Source organism: Danio aesculapii, chromosome 3 (genome assembly GCF_903798145.1).
Source record: "Danio aesculapii chromosome 3, fDanAes4.1, whole genome shotgun sequence".
Lineage (NCBI taxonomy): Eukaryota > Metazoa > Chordata > Actinopteri > Cypriniformes > Danionidae > Danio > Danio aesculapii.
Genome location: NC_079437.1, coordinates 28,423,292 through 28,435,457, shown reverse-complemented (window position 1 = coordinate 28,435,457; position 12,166 = coordinate 28,423,292). Strand labels below are relative to the sequence as shown.

Below are 12,166 nucleotides of genomic sequence, written 5' to 3'. Positions count from 1 at the left end.
AAAAAGTGCTCGGAAATGGGTGCAGACTAGAGCTGTGTGGCTGTGGAATATAATTGTTTTTATAATCTATCTACCATGATGCATTTTATGTATATATATATATATATATATATATACACAAAGACAAAAAACGTGTGACTCTAAGAGGCCATTTACACATCATTTTCAGGCAAAAATGGGAAACTTTTTATATGTTTTGCCTGTTTGTTTTGTTTACTGGAAATGCATGCATTTGAAAACAGCTTAAAAGTGGTTTTTGAAAAAGATGATGTCATACATGTGCATAGTACAGGTTTAAGGGAGTGTAGATTAAAGTCAAACTCAAACAAGCATGCACAACAATGACGAAGTACAAGATAGGGTTGTTGCTCAAGTGTTTCCTAATGTTTTATCAGCAAAGTGTGAATTTACTTCACATTACATCTTAAAGCAGAGATGGCACATCATCCCTTCCCAACAAGGTACTGTTTACTACCAAGGTGACAGTGCCAAATAATGGCCTGACATACGTAATACTGCATTTTCTGGCAGATGTGTAAAGTGTGGATTGTTTAGAAAACCTTGTCAAGTAGATATGAAACTTTTTCAGAATTCATGGGAAAAACGTTATCATTTTTATTTGCATTGTTTTTGTGTAAAGTAGCCTAAACTTGCACTGACTTACATAATCAAAGTATGAATACAAAAAAAGCCACATGATCTTAAAGTCTGTTCATTGTAGTAGTGTATTGTACTATTTTAGTTTCTTATAATGTATTTATTCTACTTGTTTCTATTAAAAATGTTGGTAAGACTTTATTTTGATGGTCCCTATTACACATTTTGTTGACTAAAAGTTGGATTGCAACTACATGCCAATTACTTCTCATTTGAGTATTAGTAGACTGTCAGCTTAATATCTGCTGATACTGCTCCTTCAACAGACATTTAACTGTCTATAAGAAACTCTGCAAGTACATGTCAACTTACACTAACTCTAACCCCCAACCCCAACCTAACAGTTTACTTATAATCTAAAGAGAATCAGTTGGCATGTAGATGCAATGTAACTTAAATTCAACAAAATTTCTTCTTATTTTTATTAACAAATATAAAAAATAACAAAAAGTTATTAATTGATTGTATATTAATTATTAATAAATAAGATAAACAGATTCATTGTGATGCATCAAGAAATGTTTTATAAACAAATTGGTATCCTGTTAACTGTAATCAAATCCTGTGGCAAGTGAACATTCACACCTGTACAGCACACTTTTGATTTTTGTACTTTTGAGAAAATAAACACATGAACACACTAAACTGTGGTGCTCTTTTGGGGGATCAAGTTCAAATTTTGCTTGCAACATTTTCCAGTCTCACTCCTTATCATTTCCGACGCAATAAAAGTGATAAAGGGTTAAAATAAATAAAAGACAGATAAAAGACAGGAGAGTAATGGCTGTGGTGTGTGACAATAAGTACTTGTGGAGATTACGCTTGGATGGATGTGCGGCAAGGCCAATTTTAGGATTTCAGCCTTATCAGAACACAAGCTGATGTAGGTTAGAGGAATTCTTCTTGCCTTCAGAGCAAGATGTTCTGAGATTTACTTTGAAGACAAATCTAGAAAGATTTATTTTTAAAACAATTTATTTTCACAAACAAACAAAACAAACAAATTAAATGGGGAATGGAAAAAATAATCTTGATGAATCTAGAATAACCTTTATTATAGTAGCGGAACTATGACATCACCTTGTAGGCCAATCAACTGGTAGCATAAAACTGGTTCCCTCAATTAAATCCCCATAGCATTTTCCATAGACTTTTCGATGATTGCAAATAAGCTCTGTGTTCAAACACAGTTCGTTAGACTTACATGTTTTGTTCAACCGGATTATCCTAGCACGAAAATACAACTTTTAGCAATTTTAGACCTTAAATGCAAACGCAAGAATTGAAAAGCTAACATTAGGCTATAAATTGACTACATTGTCTTCTGGGCTGTCGCCTGTGACGTCAGCACCACCCTGTTACAGACAACTTTACAAGCTTACATTTTAAAAATATGGTCCATGACAAAGACTTATTCTCTCGGAATATGCAAAAACACATCTGTAAAGACCTACAGGTATGTGTCTTTTGGATATTTTTTTTTTACATGGAAAATACATTTTTGTTTTGCTTTACGGTCGTTGTAAAAGTTTTGAAACTGTATGTATAAATGTGCTTACATAGTATTATAATAGGACATATTTAAATAAGTGTATCGCTCGCGTGCATACAGCCTGCTTACTTTAGTAATAGACAACAGAAATGAGGAGTGAGGGACAAGTCTACATGCCTGCAAGTTCCATCATGGACAAGTACATCGAAAGTACAGCGAAAAGCAGCCCCTACCACATATGCTATACCATTTAAGTAGGAGTGTAAATATTGCAGTTATGACAGTGTTAAATGTGTTCAGATAAAGAAAATAACAACATAAATGACAAAAATGACATTAAATATTAATGTATTTTTATAAATTTATTCACACATTTGCATTAATGAGTGCAGGAAAGTGACAGGCTGCACTGGTATCATCGGCTGTATCCCCATTATATAATTTAATGAAAATATATGATCAACAAATTATTCTGCCATGGTGGTCTCTACAAGTGAAGACATTATCTACACACAATATAAATTCCCAATTAGAAAAATTCTACAAACTACAAAATAGCATTTTTGAAAATACTTAAATAACAGACAAATCCAAATGCCCAATGCAACTGTGCTGCATTTAATTCTTTTTTCGCTCCATGACTTATAATGTCTCCTACATCGCATGTAGTCCCATTTGCAACTTGATAGGAACCGTCTTTTTAAAGAAGCGTAACCGATTAAAAAAATCAAGAGTGTGATGTAACTGATGTGTTTTATGTTTTACAATAAAATGTAAAAGTATCTTGAGTTTGTGGTAGCCACAAACCTTATTTAAGCCATTTAATCGAAATTCCATTCAAAAAAGCCATTGACTTTGGGACGAGGGAACCGGAACTGCTAAAATACTAACTCGCTTCCGGGTTTTTGCATACAAATTGATGTCATAGTTCCTCCACTGTATGGAGGTGTGTTTAGAGGGAGGTCCAAAACTTACTATAAATGAATACATTTCAACATTCAACCATATGTTTGATGAAGGTTTTAAAGGGATAATTCAGCCAAAAAAGAACATTTCCTCAACATTTACTCACGCTCAGGTTCTTTCTTCTGTTGAACTTAAAACCAGACAATTCTGAAGAACTTTGGGAAAAAAGCAGCCATTGTCATCCATAGTAAGAACAAAAAATAAATAAATACTTTGTAAGACAATGGCTGTTTTTTCCAAAATTCTTCAGTATATCTTAATTTGTGTTCAGCAGAAAAATGAATCAGGTTAGAAATAAGCGGAAGACGAGTAAATGCTGACAATTTTCAATTTTGGGTGAACTGTCCCTTTAAGAAATGTGACCCATTTTAACTAACAATGTTTATATTTACTCTTCCACACTGAGTATTGCACATTTTCTCTAACCAATGTAAACTTTTTATTTTTAGTCGCATGTCCTGTTCTTGTTTAAAGACATGTTTTTAGGGGCTCAATGTCTAGCAGCATATATGATAAGTGGCATTAGATTAACTAACCACGTGCGATGCGTAGGACCCTCATGATACGTATTATGGTGGGGTTGATAGGCAGAGCTGCACTGATCTCAATCTCCTCCAGCGTGATGCCCATGACAGAAAGCAGTACGATCGCCAAATCCAGCTGGTTCCACCTGCGCAAACACACAAGGGACAGATTTGCTCAGTGACGCTACAAATTCAGCTTTCACGCACTCTGAATCCAACCTTTCCCTCCAGTTTCGTTTCACTCTGGTCATTTATTGCCCCTAGAGAAGTGACTTTAGTGAAATTAACATTTGAAGCTCGGTCTGGTTAAACAAGCAGCTTGGGAGCCGAACTGTTGCTGGGGACCACTTAACAACACCTAATTAGGGAGAATTAAGGAGCCAATCCAGCATAGGTGACCTCATTCGCTAATGCAGGACGAGGGACGGCTCGTTTTTACACCCCAATACAAATCACAGTCGCCCACATCTGCGGTGCCAGAACCAGCCACCGCACACCTGTCTGCGCAAACACACACACATAAACACACACACCTCTGCCATCCAGCTCGTAATTGTGACCTAGTTAAGAGGCACAGAGAGCGACGACAATAAATAATAGCTTGTTGAAAGCTTTCTGGTGTCAGACCCGAATATGCGTGAATAAAAAAGACAAAGTGCGCTGCGGCATGAGCTTGTGAGTGTGTTTTTTGTACTCTTTTAAATGGGTCAATACCATATATTCTAATAAAGCTACAAAATGCCAGGATGTTTACACCCTGTGCTGGCTCGATGCACCTTGATACATGTCAGTATTAAGCTACTTCTACATTTATCTGGATCTATTTGGTGATTTTTTTCTTTTCAAAACTCTCCCTGTCTACAGTAGAATAGCTTTGCAACCAGTGAAATGTTAGAGAAGGCTGAAATTATTGTACTTATGCATAAAATGATCTTATGCATGCAAAAATGTAATAAAACGAGCTTTTGCTTGAATGAAAGTTAATACAAGATTTACTGAGATGATACAGAGAGAACAGGATTATGAAAGTGTGCTGTTCTTTTGGCACCGTTACTGTGGGATCCTGATTTTATTAGTAAAATATCTCACTGTAAGGTCTGTCCAAATAACACTTAATGAACAATCCATGTACGTTTATAGCAGGACAACAATATTTGTCTTATTTTTGTCACCTTTGATGGAATGTACTATGAAGATTGTACAAAATGACTCTATCAACACTGTGAAGCAGCAGATTGCAGGTACACACCAGCATAAATACACATCTGTCTGTAATGTATTTATCATGTGGCATTGTTTTCAAAGACTTCAGGAGCACAAACATTTTACTTGCATTTGTGACTAAATACATACAGATGAAGTCAAAAATATCACCCCCCCCCCCCCACTAATAACTGATTTATTTTATCTTTGCCATGATGACAGTAAATAATATTTGACTAGATATTTTTCAAGACACTTCTATACAGCTTAAAGTGACATATAATGGCTTAACTAGGTTAATTAGGTTAACTAGGCAGGTTAGGGTAAGATGTTTGTGCCATTGAATTAATATTTAAAAATAATATGAATTTAAAATTACCAAATTCAGCTAGAAGCGTAACACATTTTAAAGCTGTAATTATGTCCTTATTAATGTCGATTTAATTCTATGATACATTTTCATTACGCTTGTAGAATTCTACAAGCCGTGCACACAACACAAAAATGTACGTAGTGAGGAGGAAAGAGGGTCAAATGTGTTTCAAACGTTTTCAAATGTAGTTTATGACAATCCAGAGGAACCGCTCTTGTAGTCAGCTTAATGACAAGTTGCAGTTCTATTAGGGAAACAAACACAGGAGAAAGACTCCATTAAACCCTTGAGATAAATAAGCATGTTCACTGTAGTCATGTGCGCTTTGTTCTATTAACACCACGCAGTGCTAATTTCATTTCTATCTGCCGCCGTAAACGCAACAGCAGACGCGACAACATTTTGCCAATCACACACCCTTCAGTGACTCCAGAGAACAAACTAAGAGGATTCGGTCAGGTGGAATCAACATCTAATGAATTCGTCAAATCAATTATCAGTTGCTCTGCGGTGGAGCAAACGTGAGCAGATGAAAGACGAGTAAGGGAATGAACTGAATACCTGTCTTTGAAGAAACGTCGGAAGCCAAACGCGATGAGCTTCAGGACAGCCTCAAGCACAAAGGTGCTGGTGAAGAAATAATTACAGTACTTCAGTGCGATCTCCAGAGACTGAGGGGAAGGAAACATACAGACGGAGAGGAAGCAAGACAGACAGAGGAAGAGAACGAGAGAGGTGTGAATGATTAAAAGACGTTCGCCTCGGGTTCATAGAGACAGCCGAAACTGTCATTTTTACATTAGCACTATAATAATATCATGTATTCTGTGAATGTTCAGATAAAGCCCGGTAGATTGAGAATGAAGTCATATTAAGATCCGAGTTGTTCTCAAATTCATGCACTCTCAGTGGCCAGTCTTAAAGAGATAGTTCATCCAAAAATGAAAATTCTGCCTTGACGTGTTCCAAACCATTTTGCATGTTTTTCTTGTTATACACAAAAGAAGATATTTTGAAGAATCTTGGGAAAACTGTAACCATTGACATCCATAGTAAGACAAACAAATATTATAAAATTCAATGGTTACAGGTTTTCAAAACTCTTCAGTATACTAAATATGAAGAGTTCAGATGCAAAACCCTCTAAGTGCTGTATGAAATTTCCATCAAAAATGAACATTTTTCTAAGCCTCTTTTGTTTTATGATGTGTTATGAAAAGGATGTATCCTTTTCGGTAAAAGTGAAATTACTGAACCTACATATAGGAGCCTGATAAAAATATAAATTTTAGAATAAAATTTCAGACTACATTTAGAATTTTGCATCTAAACTCTTCATACTCTTCATATATATATATATATATTTGCTTTCAACAACAATAAAAAAAATTAAGGGAATTTTCATTTTTGGATAAACTATCCCTTTAAATCGGCAAGAGGAATGTGGGAAAATTTTCACATTCTAAACAAAAAAGTCTTACTGAAAATAACAAGGCTTGTGATGTAAAGATGTAAATTGTGGTTAGCTACATATAATTATACATGATTTACAATTATTTCTACAGTAAAAATGATGTCAAATAAAATACTGTTACTTAATGTTGAGAACATGACTCACACAAATCAAACTTATAGTATTTTAGTAAGTAAAAACTAAAACCAAGACTAAAATTATTGGTCAAAAAACTTCTTTCCTAACTGAATTAAAATACAAAAATCACATAAAAATTTAAAACTAAAATAAATAAATAAATAAATAAATAACCACAAAAACTAACCTCAATCGCTGAAAAACAAACCTAAAATATTGAGTAAAAATCTATTATTTATTTTCAGTATTCATAAGAACTCATTTTGTAGCATAAAAATCTGACCTGCGGCTATTTAGAAAACACATGTACAATAGATGGCACTTTTACATCCAAAAGCATTGGTCAAGCTCATAAAAAAATCTTTACTGTATAAACATAACACGTTTTATCTTTTCTTAATTTCTAAAACATATAATCTAGGCATGTTTTAAAACTACATATACAGTATGATGTTTAATTTGAATAGTTTTGTCAGAATTCATCATCAATTTTACTTTTATTTGTTGAATTTGTATGGTTTTAGATTGAGTGTTTGTTCAAACAATTATTTTATTTTTTTATTATTAACAGGATTGAGCTTTGCACAATAGTTATAATGTTAATCTTTGTGCAGTTATGATGTTTATATTCATAAAATGTCAGTTAAGTTAGCGTTAAGTTGCATGAATGTAATGTTTTCATATTTTAAAGTGTCATGCTGTAATAAAATAAACATGATATAAAATTAAATGATTGTAAAGTTAAATCATTTCAAGCTTTCATAAAAAGTTATTACGTATAAAATTAACTTCAACTTAAACACAATAATAATGTATTCTTAATGTTGGTTTTTAATAAGACTTTTAGCAATGTCCATTTTTGCCATTGAATTGAAGTTATGAGCCCTGTACGGAACACTGTTAATACCTATCATCTTCCGTACACATCTCATCTTTTCTCAAAAACTACTAGTCCAAAAGACATCAATCAAAATCTGGACTGTGCAATAGGTATTCAACCAGAGAATATTCACAAAAACATGCTTATGTGACTTTCAATGCCGGAGGAGTGATGGTTTGAGTGTGCTGAATAGCGAAAAGTGTACGGCACATGGTTAGTCTATATTAACTACGCAAACATTAAACTTTGCTTTGGTCGACACTGGACATGTTGTCTTAATTTTCCTAAACTGGAATTACTAAAACGAAGTATATAAAAAGTTAACTTAAAAAAAATACAAATAAACATTAATAGTACAAACTAAAACTAAACTGAAATACAGAGCAAATTTAAAAATAGTATCAAAACTAAAACTAACGTAACATTCGAAAGCTTGATTGATTCCAAAAAATGTTGAAACATGATGTGAAAAAATCTTACATGAGGCTGGCTGTAGTGCTCCAGTGACATAGTGACGACGTTCACACAGATGATGAAGGTGATGAAGATGTCCAGGTAGTGACTGGTGCACAGGGTGTGGATCATCAGCCGTACATGACTATAACTGGCATAATAGGGCAACTTCTGGGCCTCTGAGAGAAATCAGCACATCGAATTAGAGCATGCGCACATTTTGACTACACGTATACAAAGCTGAATTGTGTAAATTCAACAAACGTAAATCAAATATCCTTCATTTGTAAATGGCAGATGAACACATAATCCCACCCCCAAACTCATGGTTTGAGTCGATGCAGACACTCTTTTGACTTTTTCAGTGTTTTTACAGAGCCACAATCTTTACACTAGTCATTTAAAGCGATAGTTCACCCAAAAATGAAAGTTCTGGCAAGATTTACCTACCCAAAATTGTCACAAACATGTTTGAGTTTTGTTATACTGTAGAAAGTAAAGGAATTTATTTAGAAAAATGCTGAAAACCAGTAACCATTAACTCCCATAGTATTCGTTTTTACTGCTATGGAAGTAAACGGTTACAGCATGGCTATTCAATTAGTTTGTCATAGGGGCCAGTTCATGAAAACCATTCCAAATGAGGGGCCGGAGAGATATGACTTGCAATATAAGTGATGACACAACAGCATTTAAGAGCCCATATGCTGAATTTGTGCTCAAAGACACGCATGTTTAATTTTTCTATATTAAAACGTTAAAATGTTGTATTTTGTAACTACATAACATCAATGCATTGTACAAATATGGCTTTTTTTTAACAAGCATATCTAAATGTTGTATTTCAAGGCACAAAATCAGTGTATTGCTACTACAGTACATTCAGACGCATTCATATGTTATGTTTTGAACTGTGTAACAATTATGGATGCAACAATTATAGATTTTGGTTGTACGATTATAGGCTGAAGAATAATCATGGTTTCACAGTTATCACCATTATTTAATAATGCATATATGCATTTATTAAATGTAAAATACAACTAGTTTAGAAAATAACAAGAAAACTGCTCATATTGTAAAGGGTTGTTTATTGCTGCTCAGTAACCAAATACAGCACAAAATATTAATATTATTACTGTGTGCACCTGCAGGCCGCGAGTGCATCGCTCCCAATATGCACACGTCTCCATTGGAAATAATGTACTTGCTTGCGGAAAAAATGCAATATGTCACTGGCTTGTTGCTATAGTAAATGCAATGTGCTTGCTTATTGGCATAACTTTGTTTAGTTGCAGCAGCTTTTTTTCCCATACAACAGAAATGCGGCGTTGAGAAGCCTTTTATGAATAAAAGCGGGGTTAATAGTGAAACCGGCTAATCATTGCATCCTTATTAACAATATCAGTGCATTGTACAAAAGGCCTTTTCTACAAACATATCCAAATGTTTTCGACTGCTCGCCCCACTCATTCGCTTAATGTCAGGTGATTCACGCTCTACGCAGCCTACAACTGCAGCTTGTGATGCATAGAACAGACGCACGTCACTTCATAACTATAGCGGCTGTCTTTCGACTGAACTAAATTTATTATTGATGTCTTGGTCATACTATTTAGAGGGCCGGAACAAATTGCCTCAGGGGCCGGGTTTGGCTCGCGGGCTGCCAATTGAATAGCCCTGGGTTACAGGTTTCTAACTTTTTTCAAATAACTTCTTTTGTATTTAACAGATAAAAACTCAAGGCTTGAAACCAGTTGAGTTTGAGTAGATATTGAGTACATTTTCATTTTTTGTTGAAATATCTCTTTAACTAAATGATTGCTTATATCTTTCTATATATACAAAACGGGAACAAGATAATAATTTATCAAAATAATTTCAAATTGGTTTGTGAAATGAAATGGCACTCTTTTGTCTGAAAATTAGACTTGTTTTTCTTCGGAGGAAAGACGCATAGCAGAACACCTGGACAGTTCCTCCATCTGGCTAATGCTATTATGAGACGTCTGGAGAATTAAACTGGTTGTTCAGCATATTATGCGAAAATCAAATCATCTCTTTTCATTTACTCTCACTTCCCCTCCTTTCCTCCCCTATAGAATTCATGTTCTTATATGTGTATGGCTTGTAGGCTCGTAGGACTGTGACTTAACATCGACATGCCTAACATCAGTAATTGTATTTATTAATTCGTTACAACTTTTCAGGGGTGACACTTTATAATAATGTTTCGTTAGTTCATTTGTTAATGCTTTTACTAACATGAGCTAAAAATTAACAATACTCGTACATCATTTATTAATCATTTACTAATGCATTAATAAAATTCAAATTTGTGCTTGTTAACATTAGTTAATCACCGTGAGTTAACAAGAACAAACAATGAAGGATATTAACCTGCTGAAAAAAACACCCTAACACTAGAACCACCATGGGGTCAATTTTACCCATCACTGTTATTCAAATGTACACAACAGACCTTCAACAAAACATTCAAGCCTCCCAGTCATTGACTTTTACTAAAACTGCCTTATTTACAATTCCCAGATATTAAAAATTGTTTAGATAAAAATAGATATTTATACCTATAAGTGCCAGTGTGGGTCAAATTTACCCATTATAAAAAAAGGCTTGTATTTATGCACCGCTTATGTTTAAAATTACTCACCAGTGACTTTTACTTTCAATTTCACTGAATTAGTGGTTATAATAAATGAATAGTCACAATGACTAGAAGGCGATTTATGGAGCTATTAAAAACACAAATTGCAATGAATGATGGAGAGTCTGAAGAAATAAGTTATGCATAAGAGTATGATGACTCATACTCCCCCCGCCCCCCCCTATACTGTCACCCCCCTACTTATTGTTTTTCTCATGACCGTCAACCCGCCCCAGCGACTTCCAGCGGTTCTTGTATTAAACCTGTCAAAGCTGGTTGCCTAGTTTTATCAGGTCGACCAGCCTGGTTTTAGAGGGGTTTTGGCCATTTCCAAGTTGCTTCCAGCCATTTCAAGCCTGGTCTTAGCTAGTCGGGCTGGGAAAATGACCAGCTAAAACCAGCCTGGTTAGAGCTGGACATAGCTGGCTTTGGCTGGTCTCCCAACCTGGCTAGGCTGGCCAAGCTGGTTTTAGCTGGTCATCTCCCAGCCTGACCAGCTAAGACCAGGCTGGAAATGAGTGGAACTGTAAATGGCTAAAACCCCTCTAAAACCAGGCTGGTCGACCAGCTAAATCCAGCCAACCAGCTTAGGCTGGTTTAAGCTGTTTTTTTCCAGCAGGGATATTTCATTAAGTAACATTGACAAAGATGAACAAATACAATAATAAATGTATTGTTCAATGTTTCTTCATGTTATAAATACATTAACTAACATTATTTAATAGAACATTATTGCAAAGTGTTATCTTTCTTTTTTTTTTTTGTGATTGACCGTGCCATCTATTAATTTGGTCTGAAGACAGCCAACTAAAGATGATAATAAACCAAACAGGAGGAGGTGTTTCAATTCAGTCGCAATTGGTTCATTTTCAACCGATTTACAACAGTTTCCACAACCGATTTTTATGGCCTCATTGATTTACTCCTACTTACTCCGTCTCTTTTTCTCCATGCGTCTCTGTCTCTTCTCCTCCCTCCTCTTGGCCTCCTCTACCTCCTGATGCTGTCGGCATTTATGGAAGTTCTCGACCACCACTCCAACGAACATGTTTAGCACAAAGAAGCTGACGATCAAGAGGAACGAGATGAAGTACAGCAGCATCCAGGGGTTGTTGTTGGTTATGGGCTAATAAATAAAGAGACAAGTAAAAGAGTTAAGAACAACATTTTTTGAAGAGAACATTAATGCTGCTTGCACATACAAAACTATCTAAGGTGTCACTATAGCCAAGACTTGCTAGGGTGTTTCTAGTCATCTGCAATAATGTGTGGTTTGTTACCAAGGTGTTGCCACAGTATGTATATTATATGGCGTTCAAGGAGGCCACTAGAGTGTTTTAGACATTTGCTGTGACATTTAAG

The 12,166-nt window shown here is 35.0% G+C and overlaps 1 protein-coding gene across 1 annotated transcript in view; it reads right to left on the bottom strand.

Annotated features, from left to right (window-relative positions):
• Positions 1 to 12,166, bottom strand: part of cacna1ia (calcium voltage-gated channel subunit alpha1 Ia) — a 284,961-nt gene that overhangs the window by 41,808 nt on the left and 230,987 nt on the right. Inside the window, exons 24-27 of the mRNA XM_056451129.1 lie at positions 11,738 to 11,930; positions 8,167 to 8,318; positions 5,777 to 5,886; positions 3,652 to 3,785 (exon numbers count right to left, since the gene is read on the bottom strand). Coding sequence (XP_056307104.1) covers positions 3,652 to 3,785; positions 5,777 to 5,886; positions 8,167 to 8,318; positions 11,738 to 11,930 — 589 coding nt within the window. The remainder of the gene's footprint in view (positions 1 to 3,651; positions 3,786 to 5,776; positions 5,887 to 8,166; positions 8,319 to 11,737; positions 11,931 to 12,166) is intronic.